Source organism: Onychomys torridus, chromosome 19 (assembly GCF_903995425.1).
Source record: "Onychomys torridus chromosome 19, mOncTor1.1, whole genome shotgun sequence".
NCBI classification, from domain to species: Eukaryota; Metazoa; Chordata; class Mammalia; order Rodentia; family Cricetidae; genus Onychomys; species Onychomys torridus.
In genome coordinates, this window is record NC_050461.1 from 39,522,373 (window position 1) to 39,535,208 (window position 12,836).

The following is a 12,836-nucleotide window of genomic DNA, read 5'->3' on the forward strand; positions in this document are numbered from 1 at the left end:
AGGCCAGCCTTGGACCTGACAATCCTCTTGCTTCAGCTTTAATAAAAATATCTTAGAGTACTGACCTGCTCCCCCTGGCCCAGCTTATGGTTCATTTTAATAACCAGTTGTCATGTAGTGCCTGCTATGTATCAATACAATGCTAGTATCCATAATGTAAGTGTGAGTATTGGATGATTTTATAAATTAAAAAACTGAGATATACTAATTCATAGGTCAATTTTCATTTCATCTTTTAGTAGGAATTAAGACTAACTTTTTCTTAAAGTAGTTGTATCATGACAGGAGCTCCAGAATGCTTGTTTGATAAAGGGTGAATGCATACCTTTTAGTAGACATTCATTTATTCTGCCTATCTTGTTACTTATTTTGTTTTGATTTGATTTGTGGTCAAACTGTGTGTAGTGGCAGGTGAGGAGATTGTTACTGTTGTTTTACTTTGGAAAGTAGTAAAATATACCTGCTATTAAAAACTACAATGTAATTCAGTGTTTGACTCAGAAGTTGCTTCACAAAGGATAATACTGACCATATAGCAGGTATTTATAACCTACTTAAAACAGTGTAGTGTTTTCAGTTCTATCTTTTGAAATAAGTTTTACTTTTAAACATCAATGTATATATAGTATTTCAATGCTGTGCCCTTTTAATATAATAAAACCTTGTTCCTCTTTGATGTGTGTGTGTAAAATTTTGTATTCACATGTTAGACATTTTTACATTTCTCTTGGATAATCAAGATCTGTTAAAACTTTTATTTTCATAGTCTGTGGAACTTTGAATAATGCATACCTTCATGATTAGTGAATATTTGTATCCTGAATGCCTCACATTAAATACAAGTTGGCTTGGAAAGTACTTAATCCTTTTACAAATATACCTCATTACTCATCATCAAATAATATTTATTCATAAAAAACAAACAAAAAGAGACCATGAATTTGAAAAAGAGTTGGGGTGGAGGTGTACATGGAAGTGGGAAAATGGTGTAATTATAATCTCAAAAAAACTAAAAACTATCCATTCCATTCCTAAAAGAAATTCCAATATGAAATAAATATTTTCTTGTAGGCAACTTTAGCTACACATGCATTTGTTTTACCTTAATAGACAGTTGCTGTGTTACATATTAATTTTCAACATATTTCTGTTTCTATAATGAATTGCTTGTCTCAAAAAGCTCTGTATGAAAGTGATCCTTTTTTTCCATCCATATGACAAAAGATATTTTCTAATTTTCAAAAAGAGATTTAAGGTCTTATTTTTATTAGTATTAGAGAATGTGTCTTCTATTACACTTTCCAAACTTCAAATTGTAAGCCACATAACTGTTTTATCACCAACACTGTGGCTGCACCTGAATCTACTGCTGTTTCAGCCAGTAACTGCAGCTCGACAGCTATTGGCTGGCTTCTCAGTAGCTGGGCAGGACTTCTACCCCTGCTGCCACCACCAAATGTAGTTTTTAACTAAATCTCTATCATTCTATTCACCAGTAAAGACTCAGGAGTCAGAGGCTGGGGTGAAAACCTGTTAGCTCAGAGAGGTTGAGGAGCAACCATGTGACCTTCCCTCTTTGCTGATGTCTCAGAAAGAGAGCCTCTCTTCTGTCTCCAAACCGAGACGGACAGTCACACTCCAAGTCCCTCCCTACTACTTCCTGTGCATATGTCTGTCTGTTTTCTGGACTCTCAATGACTCTCTATGATTACTTTCTATCAGCTAGTTGCTGGTTCCACTTCCTGACCCAAGGTTAATTTTATTTAATTAACGCAAATGCAAACTCTGGGATCACAGTGTGATCATGTATCTCACAACACAATACAGAAATGTCAAATCAGAATCTGAGAGGATCTAATTCTTGTTAAGGATCTTACTATTTAACGATGCCTTTATAATATAGAGTAACTTATATACAAATGAAGGGGATAAAATTTAGGCCATGTCCAAGAACATTATTACACTGTATTTCAAGTGTTTCTGAAGAGTAAGAATGAGGATGATAGTGGTTGTGGCTACACTGAAGTGTAAACAATTTTACCTTTGATTCAGAGGAAATAGATACACATTTCTCTATAGATTGTAAACAACAGAAGCTAAAGAAACTCATAAGGGGCTAAAATCTTTCACATGACAAGAAATCACATGTGGTAGCAAGAAAGCGCTGGTTTAATTTTCCAGTAGTTGCCCTGAGGCTGTTATAGAAGACAAAGTAAGTCTAGGAATCAACCTCACTCCTTCTCTACCTTGGCTTTTAACTATGTCAAATAGCCACTTGTCCCCCAAGTCGGTCTACTAAATAGCTAACTGTTCTTGAATGGTAGGCCTAAGATAATGTCCACTGTCCATTGCTCTGAGAGAAGATTTTTTAAAAAAGCAAACAGAAATGTGTCTTGCCTCACATTATCATATTATATTGCCCAGTGTTTCCGTAGTGATCAGTTAATTAGTGTGTGCTAATTTTTGTGTATTTGTAGATAAGCTTGTTTTAAAGAGATTGAAGTATATTCAAAATAAAACTTGGCATTTTGGGAAAGTTCATATTAAGTTCATTTGAGACTAATAATTGTATTTATAATCATGACAGTTTGCCAGCAGTCTGTGCTGCTTAGATGCAGACATAGAGAAAAAGGGTAGTTAAATTTATATCTGAGGGCTACAATAAAAAGACTTACAGGTAGAAGTACAGTCACATAAAAAAATATAGACAGTTATCTGAGTCACTGTTCTATTGCTGTGAAGAGATACCACGACCAAGCAACTTATAAAAGAAAGCATTTAATTGAGAGCTCACTTAACAGTTTCAGAAGGTGAATCCATAACTACTAGCGTGGTGGTGGTGGTGGTGGTGTGGTGGTGGTGGTGGTGGTGGTGGTGTGGTGGTGGTAGTGGTTGCAGCAGACAGGTAAGCATGGTGATGAAGTAGTAGCTGAGAGCTTACATTCTTATTACCAAGTTGGAGGCAGAGAAAAAAATTGGGAATGGTGTTAGCTTTTGAAACCTTAAAGACTGCCCCCAGTGGCATACTTCCTCCAACAAGGCCACAAGTTCTCCAACAACATTACACCTCTTCATCCTTCCCAAACAGTCCACTAACTGAGAACCACATATTAAAATACTTGAGCCTGTGGAAACGTTCTCATTCAAACCACCACAACAGACATGGTGACCCAGCTGTCTAGCCCCAGCATTTGGGAGGCTGAAACATAGCGTTAGGCTGCAAAGGGAGTCCCAGGCCAGCCTGAGATTCATAGCAATACTCTTATCTCAAAAAGCAAAAAGAAAATACATTGTAAAATAAGTCTGGTTATAGGCATAGCTGAAATATGACATATTATAATTTATGACCTGGAAGTTTGGAGGTGTGCATGTAGTTAAATGTTAGAACAGACTGTTGCATTCACAGAGTTAGTGCTTAATAGACTTGCTTCAGCTGTACATTAGCTTGCAGTGGTGACTCATTTGTAGAATGGCAGTATGTAAGCAGAACACATGATTTAGATTTGCTTGTTTATTGTAGAAAATCCAAACTAATAATCCAGGTAAAATAAGGATTTGCTCCCCTGTTTAAAAGAAAGGCTTGTTAGCAGTACACATGTCAGTGGACACCTCTCTGAAATTACAGGACCCCAAGCACATGCAGTTGCAGAGCTAGCAACCAGCACACCGCAAAGGTTGCAGGTGAATACTAGAGTTGAGGAACTGAGTAGCAGTGTTCTAGATGGCAAGGACAAGATGAAGAAGGCGAGATCGTTCCCTGCCATTGATGGTTATAAGGAGACTTTACTAAAGTTTCTCCCAGCAGTTTCTGGTTCTGCAAAGTTAGTGTTAGTTATTATGCAAGGCCATTCTTCAGTTTTGCATGTTGCACAATGTAATCTTTGTACACCTATCCAGATAGCAGAAAGATGGAAAACAGGCATATGAGAAGGCCCCTAGCATTCTCTGCTACCGTACTTTTCATGTAGCCAAGAAAGTTTCAGAAGTGTGTGAGACAGACAAGAAAGGCCCTGAGATCCACAGGCCGTGGCAGATACTGTGACATTGGGTGGCAGAGGACACGAGCAGCCTGAGAGCATTGGGAAGATACAGGGAAACCATTATAGTTTATAACAACAGAGCTCATCAAGGTAACCTGTAAATCCCAAGATAGGTGGACTGTGAGGAAAATCAAACAAATAATTACCTGAGAACTACAGTCCTGACCTCCTGAAGTGATGGCAGGTTTGAGTTAGGACACAGCAGGGGAACCAAGGAAATACTGGATAGGTGCTGATTGTGAAGCAGTATGTGGAGAAGAGCTTGGGCTAGAAGAGGGGCAGGAAATATCTGATAGCTGCAAGAATTGGGGTACAGTTTGATACTTTTTTCTTCTATCCGTTTGAACTAAAACTATGTATTGAACACCAATCTCCAATATATTAAGTCTGTAATTTATTAACTACGTATTGTTGTGCTAATTTTATGTAAACTATATAAAAGTAGGTATTTTAGAAGATTGTGATTAAAATATCATTAGATATGCTTATATATCTTCCACAGTCCATCCAGCTGTTTTGCTGACCCAGGCTCACGTGCACATAAAATGCTTCCATTTTAGTATAGCTGAGGGTGGTGATTATTGGGAGAGGTGTGAGCAGCCTGGCGTGGACCCTTGCATGGAAATGCTTTCTTCCCTTTCGGAAGCCTTCCTCTTAAAAATAAGAGCAGGAATACTTAATGTACTTTGGGAAAGTTTGGAAATAATGTAAAACACAGACTAATATTTACCATGGCATTTCATCCAAGATTTCAACAAAGTCAAATAGGCAGAAAGTATACAAAGTAAAGTATATTTTAAAAAATCACAGATCACTAGATAAATAAAAGATGATGTGTTCAGTGATTTTAAATATGTTACTTGAAGATGGGATACAAGACATACAAGACAGTTAAATCTAGAAAATTAAGCCATAAGAAAACCAGAATAATCACCTAGGTAAATTTTGAGTGTTTACAGATAAAAAGAAGTTCCCATGCTTAGGTTCCTTTGGTGGAGAAATGTCACAAATATAAGTATCTTTAACCTCTCTTTTGAAACATTCCAAAAATTTAAAAGTGCCCATAGTATTTGTAGCTAACATATTTCTATCTGAAGAGCTTGTGTCATAGACTTTTAAGAAGGAATGTAAGCAAACCCTGGAAGAAGATATGGACTAGCTCATCAAAGAAGTGGTCAGAATTCTTTCAAGTTCATCCTAAAGTCCTAGACAAGTTTCTAAAGAATATGACTGACTCAAGGGGAGGGAATATTGAGTCTTTGGGTAAGAAAGAATTCTGTCTATCTGATCTCAAGTAAAGAACTGCAGACTGGGATTATAGCTCATTGATACTGTGTTCATCTAACATGATACCTTGGTTTTAGTCTCAAACACTTCCCACCCTGAAGAAAAACCAAAACCAATAGTTCTTTGGACCAGTTTGTTACAAAGAAAACCAGTTTAGTAGAAGAATTTAATTTTGATAGCAGCCCTAATTCATAAAGTAGAGTACCAAGATACCTAGGAAATTGTAATGTCATTAGGAAGTGCAGTGAGATGCTACTTTCAGTCCCCAGACTGATACAGGTTAATGTTTAATATCAGCTTTTGTGAAATCCAGTCTGTTGCATAGATTATAATTGTACAAGTAACTGTGTAGTGATACTTGGTTGTAAAGCACACCTTAAAGTAGCTCTCAAAGTGAAAATGGCACTAGAGAATGGTACCTCTTGATTCCCCCAACCCAACTTGTAAATATGTCCACTAGGAGGGGCCATAACACAAGAACAATTACCATGGTGAAATTTGAGAATGGCCCCAGTGTGCATGGCTAGAAGAACCCATGTGTACTGTGAAACTCCTGTGCTGCTGTCTTCAGGACCTGCTGAGTTTGCAGAAGGGGGAATTACAGACATTGTTGTGTGTGTTCATCCTGTAAAGTCACTACCATAAACATTTCTAGTTCTCAGCATTAGAAAACTGGGGAGCTGGGAAGGGGGGGTGTTAAAGGGGTCTCTTCAGCTTTAGCCTTATCTCAAATGCTTTTATTAGTTTTTAGGTTTATTTCTTTAAAGGAAGAGTGTGTATTGAAATTCCTGGAGCAGTTCTCCCTATAATCTTCAGCTCAAGCCTCTGTTGGCACCATCCTAGCCCGAGGTGTCTCTCAGCACCACTAATTTGACACTTGTTGGGCACTCTTTACATGGGGTTGTATTTTCTCTTGTCTTGTCTTGTCTTTTAATGCTCGTCTCATCGGTTAAATTGTACATCCTTTTAACAAAGGGCCTACCTAGTTTTTTATTTGTTTTTAACTTGACAGCAAAAGAAGGTCTTACTTGTAAAAATGTGCTAGCATGGTGGCTCTCTTGCATTGTTTAGATGAGATTTTTGTGGTTTTTATAAGTAAATTCCATAATCTAATTTTTATTTTAATTTGTATAAATTTATATAAATCCTGAATTTCTTACTAGGTAAAATATTTTAAATATTCAGCCACTTAAAAGAAAAATTTAAAGTATAAAAGGTCATCTGCTTCCCATCCCGTAAGATCACGCTTAAAAAGCCAGGAAGTTAGACCAAAGGTGAAGCCTAGAGCCAAGACAGTGGTGGTGGAATGTTTCATCAGGGTCAGCAGCATAAGACAAAAACACTCAGGAATGGGAAACCTTGTCTTGTTTAGAGATGTTCCTCAACTTTCTGGGTGTTTTAAAAAAGGAATGGTAGAAGACATGCTCAGCTGTTAAGTACAAGGCTGTGAACAGTAAGTTCACAAACCACTGGATGGGAACAAGAAGAGTGCTTCCTTAGTTTGTATCTTAGCAGGATGATGAGATAGATGTTCTACTCAAGATATGATGCAAAAGCTCTTGAGCCTCAGGGGAAAGACCTACAATGAGCACACACTCCTGGTGTCCAGTCAGCATTGCTTACCTCAAGAGCAGCAGCCATGGAAGCCTATACACAAGGCCGATGAGATCGGTGTCATGGAAAAAAGGAAAATACCAGGTTATAGAACAGCTAAGGTTGGTTAGATCCCCGCTCCAGGTCTACATGCCTTCCAGTTTCATCCTAACAAGTGGAATTTATCCTCACGAATGGGTGCTATAAATTATTTAACTATGTCCATAGTTAAATAACTGATGGGCATTTTTTAAATGTATAGAAATTTAAAACCAACATGTTTTTCTTTTCTGTGTAGGTCGTTTGTATGCTATGCAAACTGGAATGAAGATTGACAGTAAAACTCCCGAGTGTCGTAAATTTTTATCAAAGCTAATGGACCAGTTAGAAGCTGTAAGTTAACCACTAGTAACCTACTATCTGACTGTCTTATATGGCATTTCATTTTGTGTGTTTGTGCATGTTTTCTGTCATTTCAATTTTTCCCAGCAATGTCATTACACTTGAAGAAAAAGGAGGAGTCTTAAAAACCCACACTATATCCAGGGGAGTTTCAAGTGTAAAGTAGGCTCTGGTATTATTGCATCCTTTACAGCTGTGGGCTTACTTTCTGTCTGTTTAGGTATTTGCTAATTGCATCACTTGTGTTATTTGTCTTAAAAAAACAAAAGTAATACATACCAAAAGTAAACAATTTATGTTAGCCCAGAACCCTTGAAGGTTTTTATTGTTTTGCTTTATTATTCCAGAGTTACTATTCAGAGCAAAGGTCCAGTCTACCGTAGAACGTAGAGCCTAGTTGTAATTGGCAACCATAGATAAAGTGTCCTCTGTGACTTCTTGTCACTGTCTACTGACCCAAAGTCCCCGGTTTCTAATGTTGCTTCCATGGATATAAGGTGAATTATAGTGCCATTGCATGAGATACCACTGGGAAAGATGAACAATGCCTTTCACCCATCACAGTGAACTTGGGAAGTCTTACCTTTCACTGACATTTATACAGATTATGGTCTTTCACATTGGTTATAACAGCTAAGGTAAAGCTTCAGACTGAGCAGAACTCAGTTCTTTGCAATGCTTACAATTACAAGTGAGGTAAGTTCATTCACATGAGTGCTTATCTCTATGATACAGCGTTTGCATTAGACTTTAAAGCATTCAAAATGTCTTGATTTTATCAGATATTTTGCATAAACGTAAGATGAAGTGACATTTTCACTAAATTTTTAGGATTTAATCTGCTTTTACAAATCAGGTTAAACACAGTAAATTGTGTTATATGGGGATTTGGGTGGTTGGAATAAGGTTAGGCAAAATTACCTTAAATTTCAACATTATATACATCTCTTCTGGAGATTAAATTATTCTGTTTTAATTTTTAGAGCTTTTACTTCGGCTGACTTTTTAGGCAATCCTGAGATTTTTTTTTTTGCATGCATACGTGAGTGCGTGCATGTTTGCCTGAATGTATACAAGTGTTCCCCACGTGTTCAGTGCCTGCAGAAGCCAGAGAGGGCATCAGACTCCCCCTGGTACTTGAGTGACAAGACTTTTGTAAGCCACTATGTGGGTGCTGAACACTGAACCCATGTCCTCTGCAAGTGCTCCTGAGCTATCTTTCCAGTCAGCCTCTAATAAAAGCAATTATGGTTGCCTAAATATGATGCTCCTGAAAATTATTTTGTTTCAGTTAATGGCCCTAGACAAGCAAAACAGGAACTGCTTTGGTTTTAAAATATTTCAAATTACAGTATGTGTAGTGGAGGGATATGCAAACTGCAAATCTGCATAGTTGTAAGTTGTGTTGACTTGGGCTATGTGTGTCCAAGTTTAAAATAATCTGGTAATGAATTTGTCACTTTACACCTCTCATAGTTTAGTGTGAGCTCTCCTTTAAACTGTGTTCTAGAGGCACTATTTTAGGACACAGTGATGCTTCTGGTCTTATTCTTTTATATTTGATGCAAACTGAAATAGGTCCAAGTTAAAATTTAAATTATGTGCTTGAGAAGTTTCTAGTTCCATTTTAGGGTAGTTGTCAGTGGCTGGGTAATATTTAGCAGGATTTGCTTCATCAACACTTGGCAATGTTGTCTTTTATTTTTGCTTGTTTTCATCCATAAAGCTCCATTATGCCTCTACATTTTCAACCCTGTGAGGGAGTCGGGCTTTTGTTTGAATACAGGAGGCTGGGGTAGAGCTACTTTATACAATTTACTGTTACAGTTTTTATTGAAATGAATGTAATTTATTTAAAGTAATTATTAGATTACTTGTGCTTAAGCAGACCCTTCTGAGAATACAAAATCATGAGCTATGTGTCTGATTTTATTTTAGCTTAAGAAACAGTTGGGAGATAATGAAGCTGTTACTCAAGAAATAGTTGGTTGTGCCCATTTGGAAAATTATGCTTTGAAAATGTTCTTGTATGCAGACAATGAAGATCGAGCTGGACGATTTCACAAGTAAGTGAGGAAGGAAAATAAAAACTTCTAAAGTTTGGCTGCTTTCTGACCAGAATTACCTAATTTCCAGTTGAATACTTTCTGACCACCTGAATAATAGTTTATATATTTTGGAAGTGTAATCCACAATGATTTTTAGGTTACAAATGTGGGCTTTTCTATTTGAAGAGAGTAGCTTTAGAAACGATTTATGTCCAACTCATTTCTCAGTAAATTTATCCCAATTAGCCAATCTTTACATGTAGTAAAAATCTGAGTTGATTTTAGTCAAAACAAATTTGTTCCGATGGTGTCAATTTTAAAAGGATACCAGCCAAGCTGAGTGTGGTGGCACATAGCTATTTTGAGATAAGAGGATCATCAAACATTCAAGGCCAACAGAGGCTACATGCAAGACACTGTCTCAAAAAGCAAATGATACAAAAACAAGAAAGAATACCATCCAATTTAGAAGACTGATTAGTCATTATTATAGTATTTAAAAACCATAGAAATGTATTGTTCTTTGATATAGATTCAGGCAGTAGTTGACATTGCTAAATCAGACTCCGTGATAAAACCTTGTAGCATTTACTTACAGTGTGTTAGTTTCTTCTGATGACATTAGCAATGGACTCCCATTTGTGTTCTTGGAATAGATTTTATTTCAAGCATTAATTTCAGTGTTTTTAAACGTATTTTTTTCTTATAAGCACATGACTACATTTCAATGTTTGTTTGTTTAATTCTATCCTTTTCTCTTCCAGAAACATGATTAAGTCCTTCTACACTGCAAGCCTCTTAATAGATGTCATAACAGTGTTTGGTGAGCTGACAGATGAAGTAAGTGTGCACCTTACTGTCTTACAGCTGAACATGAGTGATGGTGCTTTTTATTTGTTTTCTATTGCATTATTTACTCAGACCAGCATGTCTGTCTGAAGTATAATGGAAGCAAAAATGGTACATTTTTTTTTTCTAGCTACATTTTGAAAGTCAAGTGAAACAACACTTTACACACAGGGTAGCAATACTTTGGAAGATATGTGATTCCTCATTAAAAAAAAAAAAAAGATAAGATAAAGAAGCTAGAAAGTTATGTGATTGTAAATAGAAGTACTTAACAAAGAAGAATAGGGGAAAAGGCAGAAAAAAAAGTGTTTATCAGAATCCTGTTGATAACAGTATTCAGTTAAAAAGATGAAGATGGGGCAGGAGAGACAGCTCAGCAGTTAGGAGCACTGGTGCTCTTTCTAAAGTAAAAATATAGAAAAAGACATTCATGTCAGAGACTAAGTCACCAAAAGCCAAGGAGCAGTGATAAGCAAAGTAAGCTTTTAGTACATATTACTGTCTCATATTACATGAGACATTTCATAGTGGTTAGGAGTCAGGTCATGAAGAAAATGGTACACTTTCAAATGTCAGTATACCCCATAACAAGATTGTCAAATATGAAGTACTTAGCACAAAAGCTTTAAAAATTTGTAATTATAGTTAGAGATTTTAAAAAATCTACTCAGTCACTGATTAAAAAAAAAAAAAAAAAAAAGAAAAATCACAAAACAAAATCAGTAGCTTTAACATTCAGTAAATTAACCAAGCAAATAAAGACTGGCCCCTGAAATGTTTAGAATGAAGAAAAAACAGACCTTTTTTTGGAGGAAATGTTAGATATTATAACTACTGAGTGGAAAAAATTGGCAGGTTTTATAAAATTAAACATACTCACACCTTTTTTACCCAGCACTTCCTTTTCTGGTACTTACCCAAGAGAAACAAAAACATATGTCTAGAAAAAGAGCTTGCTTGTTGGAAATTTATTCATAACAGCCAAAATCTGGAAACAACCCAGATATGTACAATCTGAGCAATTGATAAACAAAATTGTGGTGTTACTCAGTATCATAATGAATTGACGAATGATGTGTAGCCTAGAATATGGGTGAATTTTGTAGAAATGCTGATCTAAAGAAGAATCTAATGGTACACTGTTCATGTTTGCCTGTAAATCATACAGACAAGTTCATTCTAATACAAAAAATGAAAAATACTTTGAAGGGTTTTTTTATGGGAGTAAGGGGAAATGGATCTGAAAGTGCTATAAGGAAATATTTTGATTAGTTAGAAATTATATATATTGTATATTTACACCAACATCTATTTATCAAAATAATAATTTATATATTTAATGCTTATACATCTCAAATTATATATCAGTTTTATTGAAAAAATGTCAGTATTGCACTATTTCTAGGCTTCTCTCTGGGGTGAGCTGACAGTTATAAAGTGGCTTACTCTACTCTGGGATTAAGCAGATGGGCAAATACAGAGGGAAGCAGGTTTGCATTGTGGTAGGAATTCTAAGTACGAGGAGAGAGAGAGATGTACATTGTGTTGCAAAATTAGAGGATCTTAATTCATGCTTATGAAGACATTGGGTTATATATCCACATTTATGCATATGGATATATGCTATTTTAATGTATATAATTTCCTTGTTTTCATGAATATGTATTTACAGTGTATATGTAATATATGTAAAAAGCATATACAGCCTAGTTCCTGTTTCTCTATTCCAAGACAATCTAAAAACAATGGAACCAAGGAAGAGAACAGCCTGAGTACCTGATTTGATTCTCAGCACCAGTCTTTTGTAACAGGAACCAATGAAAAAGACTACACTATAGTTCGGGTCAGAAAAGCAGTGCATTAGGTTGGACCTTCTTGTGCCAGAAAATCATAGTCTGGTATTCTACACTTGGAAAATTGAAGGCCAGCCTAAGCTATGTTGAGACCCTACCTCTAGATGGATGGATGGATGGATGGATGGATGGATGGATGGATGGATGGATGGGTGGGTGGATGGATACATATGTAAGTAAATAAGGGGGTAGAAAGAAAAGAGGAGAAAAATTTGAGCATCAATGCAAGTCTGATAACAGTGGACAATAACCTAAGTTTATAAATCAGTGGGGCAATAGTGTTAAATGTAATAAAATGAGTAAGTGATGGAAGAACAGAGAGACTATAGCATTAAATCCTCTTAACTATCTCCCCTCAGAGTACTTAATAGCTTCAAAGAGAAACAGTGTGGCAGGAATCTTAAAAGGTCTTATTAATGAAATCAAACCTGAGGCCAGCTATTGGAGTGAATGCTGGAAGATCAGAGAAGTGGAATAAGCCACGGCTATCTCACCTTGCTATTTCCTCAGGCTGGAAGCTTCTGAGTCCTCCTCCACATGAATCTCAGCTGAACTGTGTTACTCCAAAGCCTGAATGCTTAACCAACCAGATGCTTAACTAACTACATGCTTTTTTTCTCTAGTTCCTGGTCCTCACGCCTTATATACCTTTCTCTTTCTGCCCCCACTCCCTGGGATTAAAGGTTGGGTTTCTGGAATTAAAGGCGTGAGTCACCATGCTTAGCTGTTTCTAAAGTGGCCTTGAACTCAGAGATCCACCTGGC

The 12,836-nt window shown here is 36.5% G+C and overlaps 1 protein-coding gene across 1 annotated transcript in view; it reads left to right on the forward strand.

Annotated features, from left to right (window-relative positions):
* Vta1 (vesicle trafficking 1) overlaps nucleotides 1–12,836 on the forward strand; it is a 59,010-nt gene that overhangs the window by 12,742 nt on the left and 33,432 nt on the right. Inside the window, exons 2-4 of the mRNA XM_036169083.1 lie at nucleotides 7,219–7,313; nucleotides 9,261–9,388; nucleotides 10,135–10,210. Coding sequence (XP_036024976.1) covers nucleotides 7,219–7,313; nucleotides 9,261–9,388; nucleotides 10,135–10,210 — 299 coding nt within the window. The remainder of the gene's footprint in view (nucleotides 1–7,218; nucleotides 7,314–9,260; nucleotides 9,389–10,134; nucleotides 10,211–12,836) is intronic.